Source organism: Canis aureus, chromosome 6 (assembly GCF_053574225.1).
Source record: "Canis aureus isolate CA01 chromosome 6, VMU_Caureus_v.1.0, whole genome shotgun sequence".
NCBI lineage: Eukaryota > Metazoa > Chordata > Mammalia > Carnivora > Canidae > Canis > Canis aureus.
The window spans coordinates 47936504-47959763 of NC_135616.1; the positions used below are offsets into that span (position 1 = coordinate 47936504).

The following is a 23260-nucleotide window of genomic DNA, read 5'->3' on the forward strand; positions in this document are numbered from 1 at the left end:
TAAATGCTGTGGCTTTGCCAGAGTCTTTACCAAAGTAAAATGGACTAGCCCTTCCAGCATGGAAATTAGAGGGTCAGGACTATCTTCAGGACAACTCTCAACTCTGTTCTAGGACAGGACTGAAGCACTGTCTGCTCTCTTTGTTTAGTGGAATTCCCCCAGATGATTCTTCCTACCTCTCAGCCTGATTTACTGGGCCACAGATATGGATCTTCACCCCTTTGATCCTCTGTCCAAGAGCTAAGCCTTTATTACAGTTTTTCCTATTATAAAATCATAATCTTTCTGACAAGAAGGATTTAGAGTGTTAAAATTGCCTACTCCTTTAGAAAGTGGAAGCTAGTGTTTGCAAAAGGACAGAGCTTAGTTATAAAGAGAACTGTATCTGAGATAGCTATTTATAGAAATACTTTTTCTGAACTGTGTAACTAGGGAGATCTTCCCTTGAAGGAATCATGGAGAAAGTAATTTCTCCATGCCAAGGGCAACTAGTCTGAGCAGAGAATGCTCATAACAACAGAAGTGTGTGCACATATGACGTGTGTGTGTGTGTGTGTGTGTGCGCTACCATGTTCAATTAGCACTTCTGCTAATAGGTAGCTGAAAATAAGCTAGAACAGAGACCCAAGGGACAGAGTCATGAAAAACATCTATAATAATGAAATGCCATGTCCTTAATTATTCCTATGAATAAAACAACAGATTCCCTTTCTGGTGGAGGAAGAGCTCTATTTCACCCTGGTGAGGTCCTCACCTCCATGGACTCACCTTTAACTCAACATTTCTAAAAGTTTACCTTCACCCTTCCACACTCAAAATATTTTCCTCTTTTAGTGTCTCCTATCTTACTAAATGGTACAAATGTTCACTGAGTTGTATATGCTGGGAGGTATTCTTGCCATCTATCGATAATCTCCCCTTTCAGTTTACATCTCCTGGATCTTACCTCCTAGATAGTTCTCAGGTCCAAACTATTTACTTCCAGCACAGTTACCACTGCCCTAGTCCAGGCCACTGCATTCAGCACAGACTTCAAACAGTTTTCTCTTTGATGCTCTGATATCCACTCCCTACATGTTATTTTTTAAAAATGTAAATCAGATTATGTTAGTCCTTCACTTAAAATTTGGGGGCTGTTTCTTTCAAAGTGAAAATCCAAACCAGCCTCAGGCTCACACAAGATCTTTTATGCAACGTGAAATATTCCTTCCTTTTTTAAATTCACTATGTTTAAACTTACCATACACTTTGAAGTCTCTTTGCCTCTCTCAATCTTACATGACTTTATTCTCCCAGGAGGATTATTCATTATCATGATTTTGAGACATTTTAACATGCAGCAATTTGTCTCAAAGAATGTCATGACATTTCCTTACTTTTTGTATACATATGCATTCAGCATTTTGTATCCTTAGCATTATCCAAGCAATTAAAATAAGTAGGCTTTGCAAAATCAATCACACTGTCCATGAAAACATTACCTTGCCTTCACTTTTCTTAGTTAAGTTGCACTTTGCTATGACTTTGTGACTTCTGATCTTGTGTCTCCTGTGGCCTTCCTTGGGTTTGGGTCTATCTCTCTGAGATAATCATCTTGCTTAATTTTTTGAAATGAGTCCACAAAAAAACACTTCTATTAAAGTACTTGTTATACTTCTAACATGGATGAGCAGGGCATCTCATCTCCTTGGGCAAGGAAAAGAATTCCAAACCAGTGGCCATCTTTTCAAATTCTTTGTGTGTGCTACCTTTTGTTTGTTTATGTATCTATTTTAATTACCCAATCAAGAGTGTATTTAGGGTACATAAACAAACTTAACTTAAAAATTTTACTTCTCATGCTCAAAACCCTAAATTCACAATATGAAGGTCCATACCTTACTGAGCCGTCAATGGAGGCAGTGAGCACCACTTGTTTGTCTTCTATATAGATTACTTGAATAATTTCTAAAGAATGAGCACGCCAGGCAAGCAGTTGCTTCAGTTTCTAGAAAGCAACAAGAAAGTGTATCCCGTGGAATAAGTGTATGCTGATCAAAATCCAATCTTGAGCAAAACCATTAACCATCAATGAGCCAAGCTTATGAGTGAATGGTGTGGACATCTGCGCAAGATGAAGTCTCTCTCCCTGTGACCTCTGCTTCCCAAACCCAAACTTCATTTTTAGGTGTTTGCTAACCTGCACACATCCTTTGGAGAGGAATGATCTTATGTCTTTAGCAATTTCTTATTTAAGTGAGGATTAACAATGAGGATTACAAAATGAGCAGATGAAAGAAAAGGGAAGGGCTGTAGGGGAGGTCAAGGCAGAGTGGAATCAGGAGCAGGAGGAAGCAGAGATGAAAGGTGAGGACCAAAAAATAGGCTGGGAAAACCTTCTGGTTTTCAAATTTTATCTAGAGATAGCCCTGGGTATTTTGTTCTCTTTTTTTCTTGTGGTGGCAGTGATGGTAGTGGGGTTATATATGATAACTATATGCCACAAGGAACTGACAAAAGGAACCTGCCTAGCTCGTTCTCTTTGAAAGGCATCAGGATGCTTGATTGGTATGTTCTTTCAAGATGTGCTTTATTCTCAAGTTTTCAGCCCTTAAACAGGAACTAGAGTTGTCCTGTCTAGTGAACTAGAGTTGTCCACTGGGGAGCTGACTCTGCAGCAACATTCCCTTAGAGCATGTTCACTCTCCATCTCTGATTAACATCGACCAAGCACTATGTCTTCCTGGGTCATCTACCTAGAGCATTTGTGTGGCTAGAATTCTGGCAGCTTGGAGTTATCCTATGAGTCTTCTATTCATTTAGACTCTAAAAAAGGTCAGACACAATTCCTCCTAAATTTGTTGGCCTTCTGACTCCGTTCCCTCTAGTTCTTAGAAAACCAGAGTGAAATCTGCATTCTCCTATTTCTTATTGTCTCATAGCTAGTCAAGAATATTATCCAAGCGTTCTTTCTCTGCCTTGGGATGGGATTCTCTAAGGCAGGGGTTTCCCTATCATGGGCCATATCTATAGTAAGAAATACAATGTACTTCATGATCCAATAAACAGATATAATACCTACACATGCATCCTGAATGAGTTTCAGTATCCTTCACAAAAGGATACTTAACTTTACTCTATGCAATGCACACTGGTATTGCCTATTCTATTCTATTGCATTTCATTCCACTCCATTTGCTTTTTTCAATGAAAATATGGTCACCACTCACTAAACTGATTTTATAACCCATAAGATGGTTATAGCCTATATTTAGAAAAACATTGCTCTAAGACTTTTTTCCTTGTAGTCATGGGTATACTATCACATGTATGATTTCTCTTTTCATGGACATGTTTTGACTATCCTATCTCTTAGAATACCTATACTATATGGAGCATTTTTTTAATGGTAATGTTGCAAAAAAAAAAAAAACAACCTAGATTAGCATCTGATGTATAGACTGACTTAATAGGTTTTCATTGTAGTTATAATCTATAACTAAACCTGGTTTAATTCATGGTATGTGTCAGTGTAAAAATAGGCATCTTATAATCAGATTCTGTTGTATATTTATAAATAGGCAGCCATGTACAAAGCAGAAATATAAATTGTCCAAATACAAAAAAGGTTGAAATGAGATTGAATATGGAAGAACCTCAAATAAGTTTATTAAAGTCCTTGCTTTTAAATTGGTAAAAATGCTATAAGTCTAATTTAATATTATTTTATAACTTTGTTTTTAAGGTTTTCTCTAAATGTAAATGTCTTGTTTGCCAGTTTTTGGAAACTCCACTTACAAAACTAGGCTTTGGGTCATATTTCTATGTCTTAAAATTAGTAATAGAATATGATAATTATCACAATTCAGAGAAAACATAACTTCCTGCCTCTAAATGTTTCAAGTATGTTATTTGCTTTTATTCCTCTCACAACATGCCTTGATTATAGGCCACTTATAGCTGTTGGTAAGTGAAACTTTGTGCCTTGTGAGTTTGAACGTTGTTTTCTATTTGAGGACAGTGACGGTTCTATATAGAAGGAGTGCTGTGTTTGGGGATAAGAAGCCTGTTCTGGCCCAAGCTGAGTCACTAACTGTTTGCATGATCCTAGGCAAGCCAGTCTCTGATTTTCCTTTGACAAAGTGGAGATAATCATACTAAAACTAAACATCTGAACATTATAAAACTCTAACTGGTTCTTGGAAACAGAAAATTCTGTGGATCAAATGAAATAGTGTTTGAAGCAGTAACCATTCTGTGACACTCTGTGAGGAATCCAATCCTAATCTATGTAAACATATGTTACTACCTATGATCCAAAAGCAAAAAAATTACTACTTATTTGCCTTTTGGATTTGAAATATGAATTTAAAAGGAAATAAACCTAGGGTAAAATAGTGCTTCCTTTTTGCAACCCTTAATTAGTGTTGAGTCTTTATAATATATGTAGCTATATTTGTATATCCACATTCATGCAAAAAGTGCATGTTTAAATGGTTATGAATAAAATTGGTGACATTTACATTGCATTAACACTAAAAAGAGCATAAAGTATGTTTGAATTACAAGGAGGATTTAGACTAGTTGTAAGAAGGAGTTTGAATTACAAGGAGGATTTAGACTAGTTGTAAGAAGGAGTTTCTTTCTTTTTAATTGAAGTATATTTGACATACCATGTTATGTTAGTTTCAAGTGTACAATATACTGATTTAACAACTCCATACATTACACAATGTTCACCATGATAAGCATAGCTACCATCTGTCACAACACAAAGTTATTACAGTGCTGTTGAGTATATTCCCTAGGCTGTACTTTTTATCCCCTTGACTTATACATAGTGGCTGGGCACTAGATTAGACTTGTAAAGAAAAGTTATAGAATTTCTTTTTGTGAAGATATAGAAGCTATCTAAACTTGAAGGACTAGATGATGTGTGAACTCTTTGAAGCTCTGGGTTTCTACATAGATTCTCTCAAATATGTGGAAACATGAAAGACGCTATAAAGCAGCCCAGTGGCTGGCTCCCTTACTCCCTCACTCATCCTCTCTGTTCACCAGTAAACCATTGTTATTTGGCATATAGCTTGTTTCTCTTTTCTTTTTTTTTTATTTCAAATATAATTAACATGTAATGTTATACTGGTTTCATGTGCGCAAATTAATGATTCAACAGTTCTATACATTTCTTAGTGCCCTGAGATAAGAGTACTCTTAAGATTCAATAGTATCATATATGACTCCAGAGAAGGGAGTCTTGTCTTATTCTATTTCTAGCACAGAGAAATGATCAATTAATACATGCTGGTTCATGAATTAAACTAAAACTAAATTAACTAAATTTTAAATTAACTAAAATTAAACTAAAACTAAACTAAAATTACCTTTTCGTCATGAGGTGGATCTAGGAAGGAACTGATACTGAAAAGGATAACATGTCCTTCTGTATAAAATGCAAGCATTGGAATCTTTAGTTAGATATCCTATTGTCCAAGCAGATACTACCCAGACCACCAAATTAATTTGACTTAGGCACTTTTAACAGTAAATAAAATAGAATCTGAAAAACCAGAAATGAAAGAAAAAATTCATATCAATTTTTATATGTAAGAATTCTGTTTTGTTGAGTATACATAGCAACTTCATCATGACTTATTGTTGCCATGGATACTCAAAGTCAAAGTTCTTCTAGATGTCAGGATAGATGAAACATAAATAGAAATGAAAACATCACTAACAAATGGAGTCCAAACCGCTACAGAAATAATCATCCTACATTCCAAATGATAGTTACAAAGCTAGATTTAAAAATGCAATAGGGACTATATCTAGGCATATTCAAAATGCAGAAAGAAAAAAAAAACAATCTTGAAAGAAACCAGAGGGAAAAATTACCTTATCTGTAAAGGACCAACACAAGAATTACATCTAAATTCTCAGAAGCTGTGCAAGCAAGAAGACGGTGGAATGAAATATTTAAGTGTTGAGAGAAAAACCATCCACCTAGAATTCTGTACCTTGTGAAAGTGTCTTTTGAAAATGAAGGAGAAATACAGACTTTCCCAGACAAACAAAACTTGAGGGAATTTTTTGCTAGTAGACCTGCCTTTCAATAAATATTAAAAGAAGTTCTTGGGGTGCCTGGGTGCCTCAGTTGGTTAAGAGTCTGCCTTTGGCTCAGGTCAAGATCCCAGGGTCCTAGTTTGAGTCCTGCATTGAGCCCATATAAAGCTCCCTGCTCAGTGGGGAGTCTGCCTCTCCCTCTCCCTCTGCACCTCCGAATCATGTGCATGCTAGCTCTCTCTCTTTCTTACACATGTGTTATTTCAAATAAATAAAATCTTTTTAAAAAGTGAAATATCAGAAGAAGTTATTAAAAGAGAAGGAAAATTATATAGGTAAGAAATTCAGATTTATATAAAGAGAGGAAAAGCATAATAGAAAGAATAAGTGAAGATAAAGTAAAAATTAACAGCAGTTTATCTGAAGCAATAATAGCAATAATATATTTGATTATTGTAACTTATGGATATTTGAAATGAATGACAGCTATGACACAAGGGATGGGAGGGAGAAATTAGGAATACTTTGTTATTATAAAGTACTTGTAGTATCACTGAGGTGGTGTAGTGTTTGAAAGTTGACATGAATTAGTTGTAAATGTATATTTCAAACTCTAGAGAAAACACTCAAAAATTTTTAAAAGATGTATAATTGATATGCTAAGAAAAGATATGCTAAGAGAAAGTGGGATGATATAAAATGTTCACTTAAAACCACAAAGGCAGAAAAAGTGAAAGACAAAACTAAGAACAAGGATAACAGAAAATAGTAAGAAATATGGTAGGCATTAATGTAACTATATCAATAATCACTTTATGTCAACAATCTAAGTAAAACCACTTAGACTTACATCATCAGAATGAATTAAAAAACAATACCCAATTATATGTTGCCTACAAGAAATCCACTTTATATGTGAGGACACGTATAGATTAAAAGCAAAGGGATAGAGAAAGATTTACCATGTTAATGTTATCCAAAAGAAAGTAAGACCAGCTATGCTTCAAACAGAGAAGACTTCAGAGTAAGAGAAATTATTAGGGATGACTAGGGGCATTGCATCACAATAAAGAGGTTAATTCTCCAAGAAGACAATGATCCTTAACATTACATGCCTAACATCAGGGCAGCCCGGGTGGCTCAGGAGTTTAGCGCTGCCTTCAGCCCAGGGCCTGATCCTGGAGTCCCACATCGGGCTCCCTGCATGGAGCCTACTTCTCCCTCTGCCCTGTGTCTCTGCCTCTCTCTCTCTCTCTCTGTGTGTCTCTCATGAATAAATAAATAAAATCTTTAAAAAAAGAAACAAACATTACATGCCTAACATTACAGCGTCAAGGTATGTGGGATGAAAACTGACAGAACTCCAAGAAGAAATAGATAATGTACCTTTATAGTTGGAAACTTCAGCACCGTTCTATGAGAAATGGACAGATCCAGCAAGCAGAAAATCAGTAAGAACATAACTGAACTCAAAAACACCACCAGTCAACTAGATATAATTGATATCTATAGGCCACTGCATCAAAAAACAGCAAAACACTCATTAATCTCAAGCTCTCCTGGAACATTCACCAAGATAGACCACATTCTGGGCAATAAACTATACCTTAACAAATTTGAAATAATAGAAATCATACAGTGAGGGCCTTCAAACTACAATGGGATGAATTGGAAATCAGTAAGAGAAAGAAAGAAGGTAAATCTCAGAATAAGTAGAGATGAAGCAACATACTTCTAAATAATAGATCATAGGAAAAAATCTCAAGAGAAATCTCTAAATATTTTGAACTGAATAAAAATGAAAATATGACATTAAAATTTGAGGGAAGCAGCAGAAGCACTGCTTACAGGGCAATTTATATGCACATGTTAGAAAAAAAGAAAGGTCTATAATCTAAACTTCCAGGTTAAGACTAGGTAAAAAAGAGCAAATTAATCCAAATCATCTTAAACAGAAACCATTAGGTCAAAATGGGTTTAATGATGATTTCAGCACATATTTAAGGAAGAAATCTTAACAATTCTCTACAAACTCTTTCAGAATATAGAAGAGAAAGGGAATACTTCCTAACTTAGACAATGAGGCCAGAACACTCTACTATCAAGACCAGACCAAGTTATTATATGAAAATTATAAACCAATAGCTCTTATGAGCATAGATGCAAAAGCTCCCAACAAAATACTAGCAAATTGAATCCAAGAGGTATTAAAAAAATTATACACTATAAGGGTGACTGGGTGGCTCAGTCAATTAAGCATCAGGTTATGATCCTGGGATCGAGTCCTGAGTTGGGGCTTTGCACTGAGCATGGAGCCTGCTTGAGATTCTCTCTCTCTCCCTCTGCTCCACACCCCTTCCCCCACTTACACACTATCTCTCTCTCTCTCTCTCTCAAAAAAAAATGAATTATACACTATGGCCAACATTTAAAAATTAACTAATGTAATTCATCACACCAATAAACTAAAGAAGAAAAATCACATGATCACATCAATAGATGCAGGAAAAGCAGTTAATAAAATTCAACACTAATTCATGATTAAAAACTCCCAATTTAGATACAAACCTTACACATTTCCTACACGTGCACACACACACACACACAAACCAGCTCAAAACAACTCTAAGTGTAACCTGCAAAATCATACAACTAGAAGAAAACTCTAAATGACCTTAGATTTGGCAATGACTTCTCAGATACAATACCACAGTCAAAATACATGAAGAAAACCATTGATAAACTGGACTTAGTTAAAACTGAAAACTTTCAGGGGCACTTGGGTGGCTCATTGGGTTAAGCATCTGACTCGTGATTTTGGCTCAGGTCATGTTCTCAGGGTCCTGGGATCAAACCCCTCGTCAGTCTCCTCACTTTCCCCAGAGTCTGCTGGAGATTCTCTCTCTCTCTCTCTCTCTCTCTCTGTCTTCCCTTCCCACCCCCTTCCCCACCTCTCATGCCCTCTCTCAATAAATAAAAAAGCTTTAAAAAATTTGAAAGTTCTGCTCTGCAAAAGACACTGTCAAGAGAACTGGAAGACAAGCCACAGCCTGGGAGAAAATATTTGTGAAAGGCATATCTGATAAAGTACTCTTACCTTAAATATACCCAGAAATCTTAAAAGTCAACAATAAGAAAATAAACAACCTGATTTTAAAAGTGGGCAAAAGATCAGAACAGATAACTCACCAGGAAAATATACATATGTCAAAAAGTATATGAAAAGATATTCCACATTATATGTCATTAAAGAAGTGCAAGTTAAAACTACAAGGAGATACCATTACAAGCCTTTTAAAATGGCCCAAATCCAACACATCAAGAATACCAAATGCTGATGAGGATGTGGAGCAATAGGAACTCTCATTCATTACTGGTGGGAATGCCAAGTGGCACAGCTGTTTCAGAAGACAGTTTGGCAGTTTCTCACAGAAATAAACATATTCTTACTATATGATTCAGCATTGTGCCCCTTGGTGTTTACCCAAAGGCACTGAAAACTTTTTTCCACAGAAACACACACACACACACACACACACACACACACACACACAGATGTTTCTAGCAGCTTTATTTATTATTTCCAAGACTTAGAAGCAACCAAGATGTCCTTCAGTAGGTGAATGGATAAATAAACTGTGGTTCATCCAGACAATGGCATCTTATTCAGTGCTAAAAAGAAATGAGATATCAAGCCATGAAGAGACATGGAAGAAACTTAAATAAGTACCTCTAAGTAAGAAGTCTGAAAAGGCTAGATACCATATGATTTCCAATATGATGTTCTATAACAAGCAAAACTGGGAAGACAATAAAAAGATCAATGTATGCCAGAAGTTAGGAGGAGGAAGGGAAGAATAGTCAGGACACAGGGGATTTTTATTGAAACTATTCTATATGGTATGGCAATGGTGGATGTACATCATCAGACGTTTGGCAAAACCCATAGAATATGCAACTCCAAGAGTGAACCCTAGTGTGAACTATGCACTTTGGATGATAATGATGTGTCACTGTAGATTCATCAGTTGTAACAAACATACCACTCTAGGATATCAAAAGTGAGGGGAGGCCAGGGGCACTGGGATGGTGCAGTCAATTGAGCTCCCAGCTCTTGGTTTTGGCTCAGGTCTGATCTCAGGGTGGTGAGATTGAGCTCCCCTGTAGGGCTCTGCACTCAGTAGGGATTCTGCTTGGGACATTCTTTCCCTCTCCCTCTGTCCCTCCCCTCATATCTGCTCTCCTTTCTCTCTCTCTCTCTCAAGTAAATAAAATCTTTAAAAAAAAACCCCAAAAAACAAAAAAGAGAATTCTGTTGCATGAAAGGACAACTGTATGAGTTATAGCAATCAATATAAAAGTCCCTTAGTGAGAACAAATAATCCTTTCTAATTAATGCCATTACTCCCTTTAATAATGAAGATTACTGCAACATAACTCTTTCAAGATTAAAAATAAAAACTTTACATTCTTCCCAATATGTAAGATGAGGGAATAGGTATTCCTGTAACCCCATTTAAAGGTGGAAAAAATAGCATGTCTTGCTTTAAATAAGGAGCTAGGAATGGAATAGGTTCTCATGACATTCATTCATTGTTCTATTTATTCAGCAAGCTATTCATAACACTCTCTCATGCTTAAGCATCCTTCTCATTCTTTTGTCTCAATAAATGTCATGTATTGTCCTACATCTATCTTTATGTCATGTAGGTTGTGGGGCTACTTGTGGCTGACTACCTAAGTGTGACTTACCCACATTGCCAGTCAGAAGTATCCTGGTACACGAATCAGTATACAGCGACGTCAGAGAAATGGCTGAATGTTTTGTGAAAGGCAGCATATTTTTCAGTAGTTTTCCCTGAATAGAGTATTATAATAAATCCTATAAAATACTAATTTTGGAGTTCAACTTTATAAATATTCCATCTAAGAATTATCTCTACTCCTGGAACATGATTCTCTTCTTTGTAATACAAACAAATTGAACCTATCTGTAGGGACTTATTTCCTTGAAATTAACTATTCATAAAGATGTAGCAACTATTAATTAAGAGCAACTAGACTCATTATTATAGACCATTGCTGTACTTGGGGATTGTTTGTGCACTTCCCACGACCGCTTCTGTGAACTTCCTCAGACCTCTTTTCCAGGTGCATGTTCTCCTTCTAAACAAACATTCTTTTCAGGTTTAAGTGTACTTCACTTGTTTCAAACAGTAATGTTATTGCATTTGCCTTTTCAGAAATATCTGCTGAATATTGGTGCAAAATAAGGAGATTGTAAGAGATTCAAATTCAGCAGATTGTTTTAGTGCTTAGGAAAAGTCAGCACCAGGAAGGACTATCATAGGCACTGCCTTGCTTAGAGAATAAATATCCATGCTTCAGAAGAAATAATTTGCGTCTGCTGCTCATTTCCTGAGATTTACTTGAATACAATCTTTCTTCTATTTTCTCTCTTTTACTTAGACATTGCTCCAATACCAAGATACACTCAGGGAAAGTTGTTAATAGTTCACATTTTCAAACCAAGAGTTCCCCACTGATAAGCTAAGAGCTACTGATAAACTTGGAAGTTTTATCCAGTTCTGTGATCTTGGGTCTCACTATCTGCCATATGAAATTGTTGTTCTTTCCTGGATTTCCCATTTGCCTCTTTCAACGATTTCATTGTCACCAAGTCTACTCAAGATTCTTTCTTCCATCATGTCTGTTTTCTCAATTTTAAACTCCACCACCCTCTGCTCCAAGTCATTTAAAATTTTCTGGTTATTTTTTCATTGTAAAATGTTTAAGGACACAGAATACAATGTAATAGCTTCTTCCAATACTTTGGATAAATAAAATTTTATAGATATTCAATATTTGAGTGTTCTTATATTCTTTACTATAGTACATCATTAATATCCTCTAATGATATTTACATATCCAGTGAAATATTTAGTGGCATGTAATCATAGCTCAATATAAAGAAAGGAAAGATTAGGGGTACCTGGCTACCTCAGTCCACAGAACATGTGATCTTGGGGTCAGGATCACTCCTGATCTTGGGGTTATAAGTTTGAACCCCATGTTGGATATAAAGATTACTTAAAAATAAAATCTTTAAAAAGAAAGGAAAAGAAAAGAAAGATTTAAAATAGTTAACTTAGTGGTTTTGACCTCTTGAGTTACAAAATGGTCTATGGTAAAGTTTGAGTAGCACTTTCAGGGAGCAGGCTGCAAAGCCAGCAATTTGTCTATAAGGTTGAAAAATACTAGAATTGGATGCTTTCTGGAACCTTAGAAGGCTAGGATTCATTCAGTAAGACTTTTTATCTTTCTCATTCTCTGCTGCTCCAGGTAAACAATAGGCCCCATCACCTCCATAGTCCACAAGCGAAGATGTCCATCCTCATGAGCAGTAACAATAATAGGGGGCTGAGCATCAATTAGATTGGTGCCTCCAGGATGTTTTTCGTCCACTGGCTGTTGCTTTTCTGCTGTGACATCAGTTTTCTCACCTAAGGAAAAGTTAATGAGCTACTATGTTTACAATACTTGGAATTCCAAATTTTATAGAACATAAAAGAGGAAGCAGGTAGGAAAATAGCAAAACAACACATTCTTTTCCCTAGAACGTGTTTTTCAACCCCAGAGAACTTCACTTGGGGCACAGAACAAAAAGGAATTAACAAATAGAATCTTGGCTCACTAGAGAACCTAAGAAGTTTATTTTTTATCCTATTACAAAAGCCTCTGCCCTGTACACAACAGCCAAAACTCAATATACGTCCCGTGTAAATCTTACATATCCAAAATGGCTTATGAATCCAGAGTAAATTTTAGGAAAACGGGTTGAAGACTAAGAAGCTCAGTAATGCATTGGATTTTTAAAAATCTAGAATTAGCACTTAAAAAGACATGATCATAATGGAAATTCTGCCTCTTAGACTACAGAATCTTATATCACCTCAACATTTAGTCACAAAAAGAATATACTGTGGGGTGCCTAGGTGGTTGAGTAGCTTAAGAGTTTAACTCTTGATTTTGGCTTATGTCATGACCTTGGGGTCCTGGGATTGAGCCCCACATTGGGCTCTGTGCTCAGCACGGAGTCTGCTTGTTCCTCTCCCTCTGTTCCTCCCCCAACTTGTGCTCTCTCTCTAAAATAAATAAATAAAATCAATTTAAAGATAGAATATATTGTATATTCACTAAGAATATTCTATAACCAAAACTCCCTATTGCAAAGGAATTGTTACAAGCCAGAGAGGTAATTTCATACTGACCTTTAATTTCATTGTCATGTATGCTCTGTTTGCTTCCCTGAATTAGGGGAGAAAAAGAGAAAGTATTTCTATGACATTGTAAGGAAATGAGATATACTGGATGAGTGAATTTACATTTTTTTTAATTTTTAATAATTGGAGTATAGTTGACACACAGTGTTACATTGTTACATTAGTTTTAGATAAATAACATGGCAACCAGACATATCTTTACGTTATGCTTATGCTCACCATAAGTGTAGCTCCCATCTGTCACCATGCAACGCCATTCCAATACCATTTGACTGTATTTTGTAGGTTGTGTCTTTTCTTCTCGTGACTTATTCATTCCACAACTGGAAGCCTGTTTTCCCTTCACCCATTTTTGTCCATTCCCCCACCTCTCCCTCCCCTTTGGCAAGTATCAGTTTGTTCTCTGTTAAATTTACACTTCAAAGCAATAATTTTAAAACTATTTTTGAATTAATTCTTCCGAAAAATGTATTGCAGAGATTGTCATGTTCACAAATAGGGGGTATCTGTAACAACATGCTAGTGGCTCAGGTAGAGTATAATGATGAGAGTAATTACATGTGTAATGCATGCCATATTCTTGGTGTACATGATCTCGAATTCTACTAGCAGCTTAGCAAGTTAGGCTTTATTATTCCCTTTTTACTGATGAAGGAACAAAAACTCAGGAATTAGGTGAAATCTCTAAATCTAGTGAGAAAATAAACAGAGCACTTGGATTGAAGTACAAGTCTGTCTGACACTTACAACACTGTAAGTTTATTCTTTTCACCATACTAGTAGTCCTAAAATAATTTTTGCAGTAAAAAGCTTCCTTTAAACAAAATCCTACCAGAGTTGTAATGTGTAAAATCTATAAAACTGAGACTGAAAACAGTTTGAAAACCAGTGTGTTACATTGTGTGTTGTCTCTTCCTCCTGTGAAATGTGTGTAATACTTTTTAGCAAAAAAGATTGCCTAGAATTGCTTTATTATTTCAGAAATGTGAAAATAGCCTATGTAATTTATTTTATTTATGAGTGTGTAACAATATGAAAACCTTAAAAATACAGGAAATAAAAGATGAACACAGTTTAGACATTACTTTTTAGGAAGTTTTTACAGGCACACGTCCACACAGCATTTTTCGACCTTGACCTTCTATCAAAGGAAGGAAAAATCACTATTTTTGAATCAACATTGGATGTAATAGGATATTCTATTTCTTGCTTACCTTGCTACTCTGTGGACCTTTACTAGAATCACATTGGGACGAAGAGCACACAGAATCCTGACTTGATTTCCTACAAGGAGAGGGAGGAAACCCAAAGAAGGAAAGTTAAGATATTCCATCACACCCAAAGTGTACTCTTCTGTGTTTTAATTTCTGTAGATTACTTCTTCTATCATCTATGAATACGGAGCCACTCACTTAAGAAACAAATCACACCTTATATCTTGTGTTACAAATGTTCATGTGTCTGGAATTGGTAGATGCTTTGGAGAGCCTCAGTAATTAAGATTTATTGTTGCCTGGGTCTGGGAAATAAAGATCTGCCCTGTACCATTACTCAGGCTAGATTTAGTCTCAGAAGCTGATACTGAAATGGCAGGAAGCAGGCTAGAGGTGGGCACCTGAGAAGCTTGGCTAACTTCTGTCCTATAGTATCTAGTTGTGGCCTGGTCATCTTGGCGATGCTCTGCTAGATCGGGCTGGAAAGTGGCTTAGGTTCTGGTGCAGGCATAGATATGGAACAAGTTTTCAAAAATAGTCTCCGAAGGGGAACCCTCTTACACTGAGGGTGTGAATACAAGCTGGTCAATCACTCTGGAAAACAGTGTGAAGTTTCCTCAAGAAGTTAAAAATAAATCTATTCTATGACCCAGCAGTTGCACTACTAAGTATTTATCCCAGAGATATAGATATAGTGAAATGATGGGAGACCCTCATGCCAGTGTTCATAACAGCAATGTCCACAATAGCCAAACTGTGGAAGGAGCCCAGATGTCCTTTGACAGATAAATGGATAAAGAAGATGTGGTATATATACAATGGAATATTACTCAGCTATCAGAAAGGATGAATACCTACCATTTACATTGACATGGATGGAACTGGAGGGTATTATGCTGAGTGAAGTAAGTCAATTGGAGAAAGACAATCATCATATGGTTTCACTCATGTGTGGGATATAAGAAACAGTGAAAGAAACCATAAGGGAAGGAGGGGATTCTTAGTGGGGAAAAATTAGAGAGGAAGACAAACCACGAGAGACTCTTGACTCTGGGAAGTAAAAGGAGGGGTGCAGAAGGGGAGGTGGGTGGGGAGATGGGGTATCTGGATGACAGGCATTAAAGAGGGCAGGTGATGTAATGAGCACTGAGTGTTATACTATATGTTGGAAAATTGAATTTAAATTAAAAAATAAATAATAGTCTCAGAGTAAGGCAATTTCAAGTCAAGGGGTAGGGAGGGTGTTACCTAGGTGTATAGGTATACTCACTGCTCACTACTGAAACTAGCACAGAAGCTTTGGATTTCTTCTGAGATATGTTTACCATTACGTGTTGCCTGAAAACCAGAGCTCTCAAGTATATATAAACAGGAAAAATAGCTTTTCCTAAATATTTAAAAAACAATGCCCTGTTCCCCCAGAAATGGATGGAGATGGGTCAGTTTCAGTAGATGTCATATGACACCCGCTGCCATAGGGTCTTTTACATTTACCCTGCAAATGTTTCCTTCTGCCTCATGTCAGTGCTCATAGAATTAGATTTTGGCCACAGTGAGCACTTGATTTTGGTCAAGTGAGCATTGTCTATCTCTTCTACTGGTGTAGAGATTGTTTTGAGGCTGACATGCTAAAGGAAGTTACAACCCCACACAGCAAATTAGATCTCTGGGGACCACCCACCTACAAAAGACAGCAACAGGGAAGACAGCTTAAGCCAAGTCATGCACCCAGTTTATGTCTTCCCTCAGGTGTACCTTCCTTCGTGCTGCGATAAAGAGAACTCCTTTTACACTGCTCACCCAAGTCCCAGACTCCCAAGTATTTCTTGATCACTAAGTACTGAGTTACCTTGCACATTCAGGGGTTCGAAAAAGGAACAGTATGTCATTAATTTTAAAGCGTTTGGGATCCAAATCCGGGTCTCCGGTGAAGCAATTTTCAGGTCTGTACCTGGAAGTAAGCATGCATTCACATAAAAAACATTTACAACTGAGGCAACTTCCATTCCTTATAGCATACATCCCATGCAGAGCCAATTGACTCCGGCAATGTTGAGATCACTGAACATGAAGAGAAAACCCAGATCTTAGGCAAGTTTGAACCAATCTTCTTGAATAAGGCACTGTGTAACAACATGACCATTCAGTGTTTAAAAGTCTTTTAATCCAATAAATAAACAAACAAACAAGTAAATAAATAAATAAATATAGTCTTTTAGTCCATTAGCTGGTCTAGTCAGCCTATTTACAGGTTTGAAGGAGTTTATATATAACCTCCTCGAAGTTTTGAGAAGTTTAAAGAGTAGAATTATCCTCTTTGACTAAATATTTGAATGAAATAGGGTGATTGACCTCAAGTTGCTTAGAAGTGAGTGAAGAAGACAAACAGGTAATTCAGTGATTACACTGCACTAGTTGCTCATCTCCTGTTGACCCAGGTTCCTACAAACCATACACCTTTCTGGGCTGGTTCCTGGGAACGCAGGGATAGCCCCTAAACCACCCAAACTGGCACTTCATGCTTGGTTTCTAAAGTCTTGCTTAACATTCCTTACTGCAAATAGATCTTGTAGCACAATGTTCCATTTCCTTTAGTGGAAATTGCCTCTGCTAACTTGGACTGATGATTGATGGAAGAAGCTCCTGGGGAGTGAACCAAGCTCTGAAGAAGAGCCTGTGAGCTTAATGACGTGTGGAGTTCAAACTTTTTAGATACTTCTGCTCTGTGGATAAGCCAAATGGTTAGTAATCAGCAAGAACAATTTCCAATTTGGACCCCAAAAAAGCATAAGGCTTTAAACAAGAAGAGAAGCCCTGTTTCTTCTGATTGGTGAAGGGTCTCAGGCAAGTTTGAGGTGGAGGTAGAGATGGCTTCAACTTTAGAGCCTTTTTAAGGGCTGGGCCCAAATTACATTAGACAGTTTTGTACTAAATTGTATGTTTTACAAAATACTAAAGTGATTCTAAATCAATTATTTTTGTAGAATCATAATCATCTTCTCATGGGAAGGGAATTCAATGTGTGGCTTGCTATACTGTTATTTTTCTCTGACTGTGTTAGGGTTTGCATGCATCCCTTGGCAAAGTGCCTAACCCTTCAATAAGGAGCATCTCCTCCTTCAAGTTGGGAATATTCTTAGAACAGCTTCCCTCTTTATGCTGTGGCAGCAAGACTAGGGTCTTTGCCTTTCTATCTATCTGCTTTCCCTTCATAGTGAGTCATGCACAAGCTGATACTTACAGTGTAAGAAGTGCTTTAATAAGAGAATAAAGAACTGCACAGTGCATATTGATACGGGTATCAAGTGACAAGCATACAGTCATGAGAAAGCCCAAGGGCAAAGGGTTGAAAGGGATGAACAGAAGGATGACAAGAATTCTAAGGGCAGTGCCCAAGAGAACAGAGGGTTGAGGTACAGAGGGAGGGCTCTGCAGAAATTGCTAATTCAACTAAAGTTCCAAAGGAGAATCAATCCAGGTCAAAGAAGAAAGGAATATGCCTCTTCAAAAGTTGGTTAAAAGTAATGATTCAGACTTAGGCAGGAAAGAGGCATGGAGTCCAGGTGGACCAGGAGTATGTAAGGCAGATGCATTCTGCATTTTCCTTTTTTCCTTTATCCTTTCTGTCTTCTTCCTCTTTTATACCTCTTCCCTTCCTCTGAATGCTTAGCTAGACTTGATTTTATATTTGTTCACTCATTAAGGTTCTTGACCATCTTGTACCTCAAAGTATAATATTACAAATTCCTTTGACATAGGATGTTCACACATGGCCCTTGCTTATAGTCCAATTAGACAACTGTGGAGAGCTTATTATTTATGACTCACTCAAAGCTAAAAAACCCAGTGTTACATCATTTCCTTTACAACCAATGGCAAGAACATTTAAAAATGGATAGCAGGGGGCTCTTGTATGGCTCAGTCAGTTAAGCGTCGACTCCTGGTTTCAGCTCAAATCATGATCTCAGGATTGTGAGACCAAGCCCAGTGTTAGGCTCCAAGCTCAGCAAGGAGATTGCTTGAGATTCTCTCTTTCCTCTCCTTCTGCCCCTCCCCGCCTTCACGCATGTCAGCTTGTGCATAACTCACTATGAAGGGAAAGCAGATAGACAGAAAGGCAAAAACCCTAGTCCTGCTGCCATAGCATAAAGAGGGAAACTCTCCTTAGAATAAAATAAAAAAGAAATGATAGCAGGGACTGGGTAAAACTTTTGGCCATGGTATAGGGCAAATCTAATTGGTTGAGATTCATTTTTTTAAATATTTTATTTATTTATTCATGAGACACACAGAGAGAGAGAGAGAGAGGCAGAGACACAGGCAGAGGGAGAAGCAGGCTCCATGGAGGGAGTCCAACCTGGGACTCAATCCCGGGACCCTGGGGTCACGCCCTGGGCGGAAGGCAGGCGCTAAACAGCTGAGCCACCTGGGCTGCCCGGTTGAGATTTATTTATTTGCATATGCCATCCTCTTGTTAGCACTGACCTCTAATACACTGAGTATGTTTGTTGAGGTGGTGAATAAAAAGGACAACCCATCTGGAATGCCACTTACCATTTGACTTTGGTGACTGAGTAGATGATGGTGGGAATACAGGAAGATAAGTTGCATGGGGGAGGGGTAGACTGGGACAATATTTTGGGCTTTAATGGTGTTGCTGGTAGTAATTGCTAGATATGTGTGTATAAAGCTCTAGGGAGGTTAGTGTTTAAAACATGTACTTTAACTTTTTTTTTGTACTTTAACTTTTTGTTGAGGTTATAAATTTGGACAAGATCACGCATGAAAGTACTCGTAGAAGAGTGAAAGTCAAGGCATTTGAGAATATGAATACTTAAGGTTCATCTTATTCACATTATTCTGGGATTTGGACATTCTGAACCAATCTCATGAATATAATTTCTAGAAAAGCCTCTCTTGAGAGTTATCACCGGTGTTATACCACTGTTACTTATTGCCTTAAAAAAAAGCATTGAGGGCTACTTTGGCTCTACTGCAGTACAACTTTTGTATTGTTTAAGGAAAAGATGCAACTTACAATTCTTTGACAGTAGAGTTTACAAAATCCCATAAGATAATTGCACCATTTAAAGTTCCAGCAGCTATCAAATTATATCCTTCTACTTGTAATAAATCAATGCAGTTCACTTCCATATTGATGGCAGGATTCTGAAGAAGAAAGGAAATAGACTCATGGACCATCATGAACACAGTATCTAACCACAGTACAAAAGCTATGTGTACACTTCATTATTCTGTCATTAAAACAAATTGTCTTATTTTTTAAGTTACTTAAAATTACTATTACTAATTATTATGAAATTTAGTAAAATAGAGTTAGTTTTGCATTAAAGCTTATTTTAACTTGTTGAATTCATTGAAACAACAACAAAATATACTCTTCCACCTACTTGCTCCTTCCACTCAGCCTTGATTTATTCTTCCTTGACCAACCAACCCTTAGATCACTTTATCATCCTTCTCTTCCTTCAAACTTTTTGAAAATATTCTGCATTGGCTGATTCTCCTTATTGACCTCCTTTTTACTCACTCTTTGCTTCTGCTCCATAGTACTCTCTGAAAACTTTTTCTTTCTTTTTTTTTTTTTCAGATTTATTTATTTATTTGAGAGAAAGAGAGAGAGCACGTGAGCAGGGGGAGGGGCTGAGGGAGATGGAGGGAGAGAATTCTCATACTTCCTATGGAGTGTGGAGTCTGACGCAGGGCTCCATCTCAGGACCCTGAGCCAAAATCAGGAGTCAGAGGCCTAACGGCCTGAGCTACTCAAGTGCCCCTGTGAAAACGTTTTCTATTTATCACTAAGCACTTTCTATTGCTAGCCCTTTTAGCACTTTTTAATTGTCTTTCTTCAAGTTTCTGTTGGGCACCTGCTGTTAGGCTCCTGAAATACAAAGTCAAATAGAATGTCTGTGACCTGGAGAAACATAATATGATGAAAGTATTGAGATTAAGTCCTGTACAATTTGAAAGAGCTATATTGGAGGCAGGCACAAGACATTATAGGAACATGGAAGAGTGAGATCTAAATAAGACTAGAGGTCTATTATATAGATGGCCAACAGGCACATACAAAAAATGCTCAACATCACTAATCATCATGGAAATGCAAATCAAAACCACAATGAGATAGCATCCTACACCAGTTAGAATGGCTAAAATCAAAATGACAGAAATAACAAGTGTTAGTGAGTATGTAGAGAAAAAGGGATCTTTGTGCACTGAATGTAAAGTGGCACAGCCACTATGGAAGACAGTATGGAGATTCCTCAAAAAATTTAAAAAAGAACTACCATATGATCCAATAATCCCACTACTGGATAATTACCCAAAGAAAATGAAAGCATCAATTTGAAAAAATATATGCACCTCATATGTTCATTGCAGCATTATTTACAATAGCCAAGATATGGAAGCAACCTAAGTGTTCATCAATAGATGAACAAATGGATAAGGAAGATGTAGTATACACACACCTCCCCTCATACACACACCATCACTACCACCACCACCACCACACAGGAATATCACACAGCCGTAAAAAAAACACGAAACCTTGCCATTTACAACAACATAGATGGAATTAGAGAGTATAATGCTAAGCAAAATAAGTCAGAGAAAGACAAATGCCATGTGATTTCATTCATATGTAGAATTTAAGAAACAAAATGAATGAGCAAAGGAAAAAAGAGAGAGACAAACCAATAAACAAACTCTTAACTCTAGAGAGAAAACTGCTTGTTACTAGAGGAGGTGTTAGTGAGGAGATGGAGGAAATAGGTGATGGGGATTAAGGAGTACACCTGTCATGATGAGCACCAGGTGATGTAGGAAACTGCTGAACCATATATTGTGTATATATTGTACAACGGGAAATAATATAACACTGTATATTAACTGTACTGAAATTAAAATTTTAAAAAGGATGAGATCATGCCATTTGAGAAAGCATGCATGGACCTAGAAGTTATTATGCTAAGTGAAATAAGTCAGACTGAGAAAGACAAATACCGTATGATTCCACTCACAAGTGTAATCTAAAAGAACAAATAAACAAAAAGCAGAATTGAACCTATAACTACAAAAAACAAACTGATGGTTGCCATAAGGGAGGCAGGTGAGAAGTTGGCAAAATGAGTGAAGGGGAGAGGGAGACACAGGCCTCGAGTCATGGATGAGTAAGTCATGGAGATAAAAGGCACAGTATAAGGAATACAGTCAATGACATTGTAATAGCAATGTATTAGGTCCAACGGTAGCTACACTTGTGGTGAACACAGCATAATGTATAAACTTGTCAAGTCACTAAGTTGTACACTTGAAACTAATGTGACATTGTGTGTCAGCTATATTCAAATTAAAAAAAAAAAAGATTACAGGTGTATTATTCTCATCACTCTCAACTGCTCTCTCCTTCCTGAAACTTCTTACTCTCTTGACATCCTTGACACCAGACCCTGAATTTTGCTTGTTTCTGTATGACCCTTTCTTTTCTTTTTTTTTTTTAAAGACTTTATTTGTTTATTCATGAGAGACAGAGAGAGAGAGGCAGAGACATAGGCAGAGGGAGAAACAGGCTCCTTGTAGGGAGCCCAATTTAGGACATGATTCCCGGACCCGGGATCACGACCTGAGCTGAAGGCAGATGCTCAACTGCTGAGCCACCCATGCATCCCAACCCTTTTCTTTTCCTATTTGATACCCTCTTATTCTGTCAACCTGTTAAATATTAATATGCTGAGGGTTTACCTCTAGCCCATTTGCTTTTCCTCTTTTCCAACTTCTTCTGGGCAATCTTGCCAATCTCAATGCCCTAATAATTTAATCAATCCCCTTCTATAAGCTTCAGGATTGTATATTTAATAACTTAGAAATTTTACAGGTGTCTCAAAGTTAATACGTGTAACCTTTAGCCTCCTTCAAGCATGTTATTTCATTCTATTCTGTAGCTCACTGGTAGCACCACATCGCAGTTCAGATTTCAAGTTAGCTCCACACTGTCCTTGATTCCTTCTTTTCTCTCAGGACCCGCCTCCCAACTGCATGACATCAACCACTAATGAATGAAGTCCAAACTCTGCTACTTTTGCCACTTAAATATTCCTTGAAACCTCTCCTTCCACCACCTTCCTTATCATGGTCTTATCTCCTTTAACCAAAACAGTGGATTATTGCCTGAACCTTCTGTCTGCAATCTTGTCCCATTCAAAACCATCATCAAAGCAACATCATAGGTGCTACCCACAACACCAGTATGATGTCACTTCTCATTTAAAGCCCTGCAGTGGTTTTCCATTTCTTATACAATATTCATATGTCTTAATATCGTGAGCTCGATCCAGCCCTACCTATCTATCCAGCTCTATCTCCCTCACTCCCTGTCTTCCTTGAGCAATGCTGAGATACTTGCAGTTATCCCTTGCAAACCAAGCAATTTCTTACCTTTGTGGCATTTTTCATTTTATCTCCCCCACCTGACATTCACTTTGCCTTCTCAACCCCCCCCCCCCCTTAGAAACTTCCTATCTGGGCTGAGCTAAGTCTTGATAATTCTTCCAAATCTAACCAGCAATTATTTTTAGGAACCTCATCTGGCCTAACCCTCCAAGCTCTCTGCTGTGCTGTCATAGTGCAGTGGTACAGGTCCCATACCTCATTAATCTTTGTATTCCTGGTGCTAAGAACAGTGCATGCTACATAGCA

The 23260-nt window shown here is 37.3% G+C and overlaps 1 protein-coding gene across 5 annotated transcripts in view; it reads right to left on the reverse strand.

Moving 5' to 3' along the window:
• The window catches only part of WDR64 (WD repeat domain 64), a 144115-nt gene that overhangs the window by 11420 nt on the left and 109435 nt on the right, over positions 1-23260 (reverse strand). For 4 of the 5 annotated variants that reach the window (XR_013381834.1, XM_077901479.1, XM_077901477.1 and 1 more), the window contains 8 exons: positions 19578-19708; positions 16389-16490; positions 14540-14609; positions 13314-13350; positions 12406-12545; positions 10795-10900; positions 5364-5422; positions 1878-1987 (listed from right to left, as the gene is read on the reverse strand). Coding sequence is in view for 4 of the 5 variants with exons in the window: in XM_077901479.1 (XP_077757605.1) it covers positions 1878-1987; positions 5364-5422; positions 10795-10900; positions 12406-12545; positions 13314-13350; positions 14540-14609; positions 16389-16490; positions 19578-19708 (755 nt within the window). In the remaining variant the exon portion in view is untranslated. Of the gene's footprint in view, positions 1-946; positions 1071-1877; positions 1988-5363; positions 5423-10794; positions 10901-12405; positions 12546-13313; positions 13351-14539; positions 14610-16388; positions 16491-19577; positions 19709-23260 lie in introns of all 5 variants that reach the window. The other variant, XM_077901480.1, reaches the window with a different exon arrangement.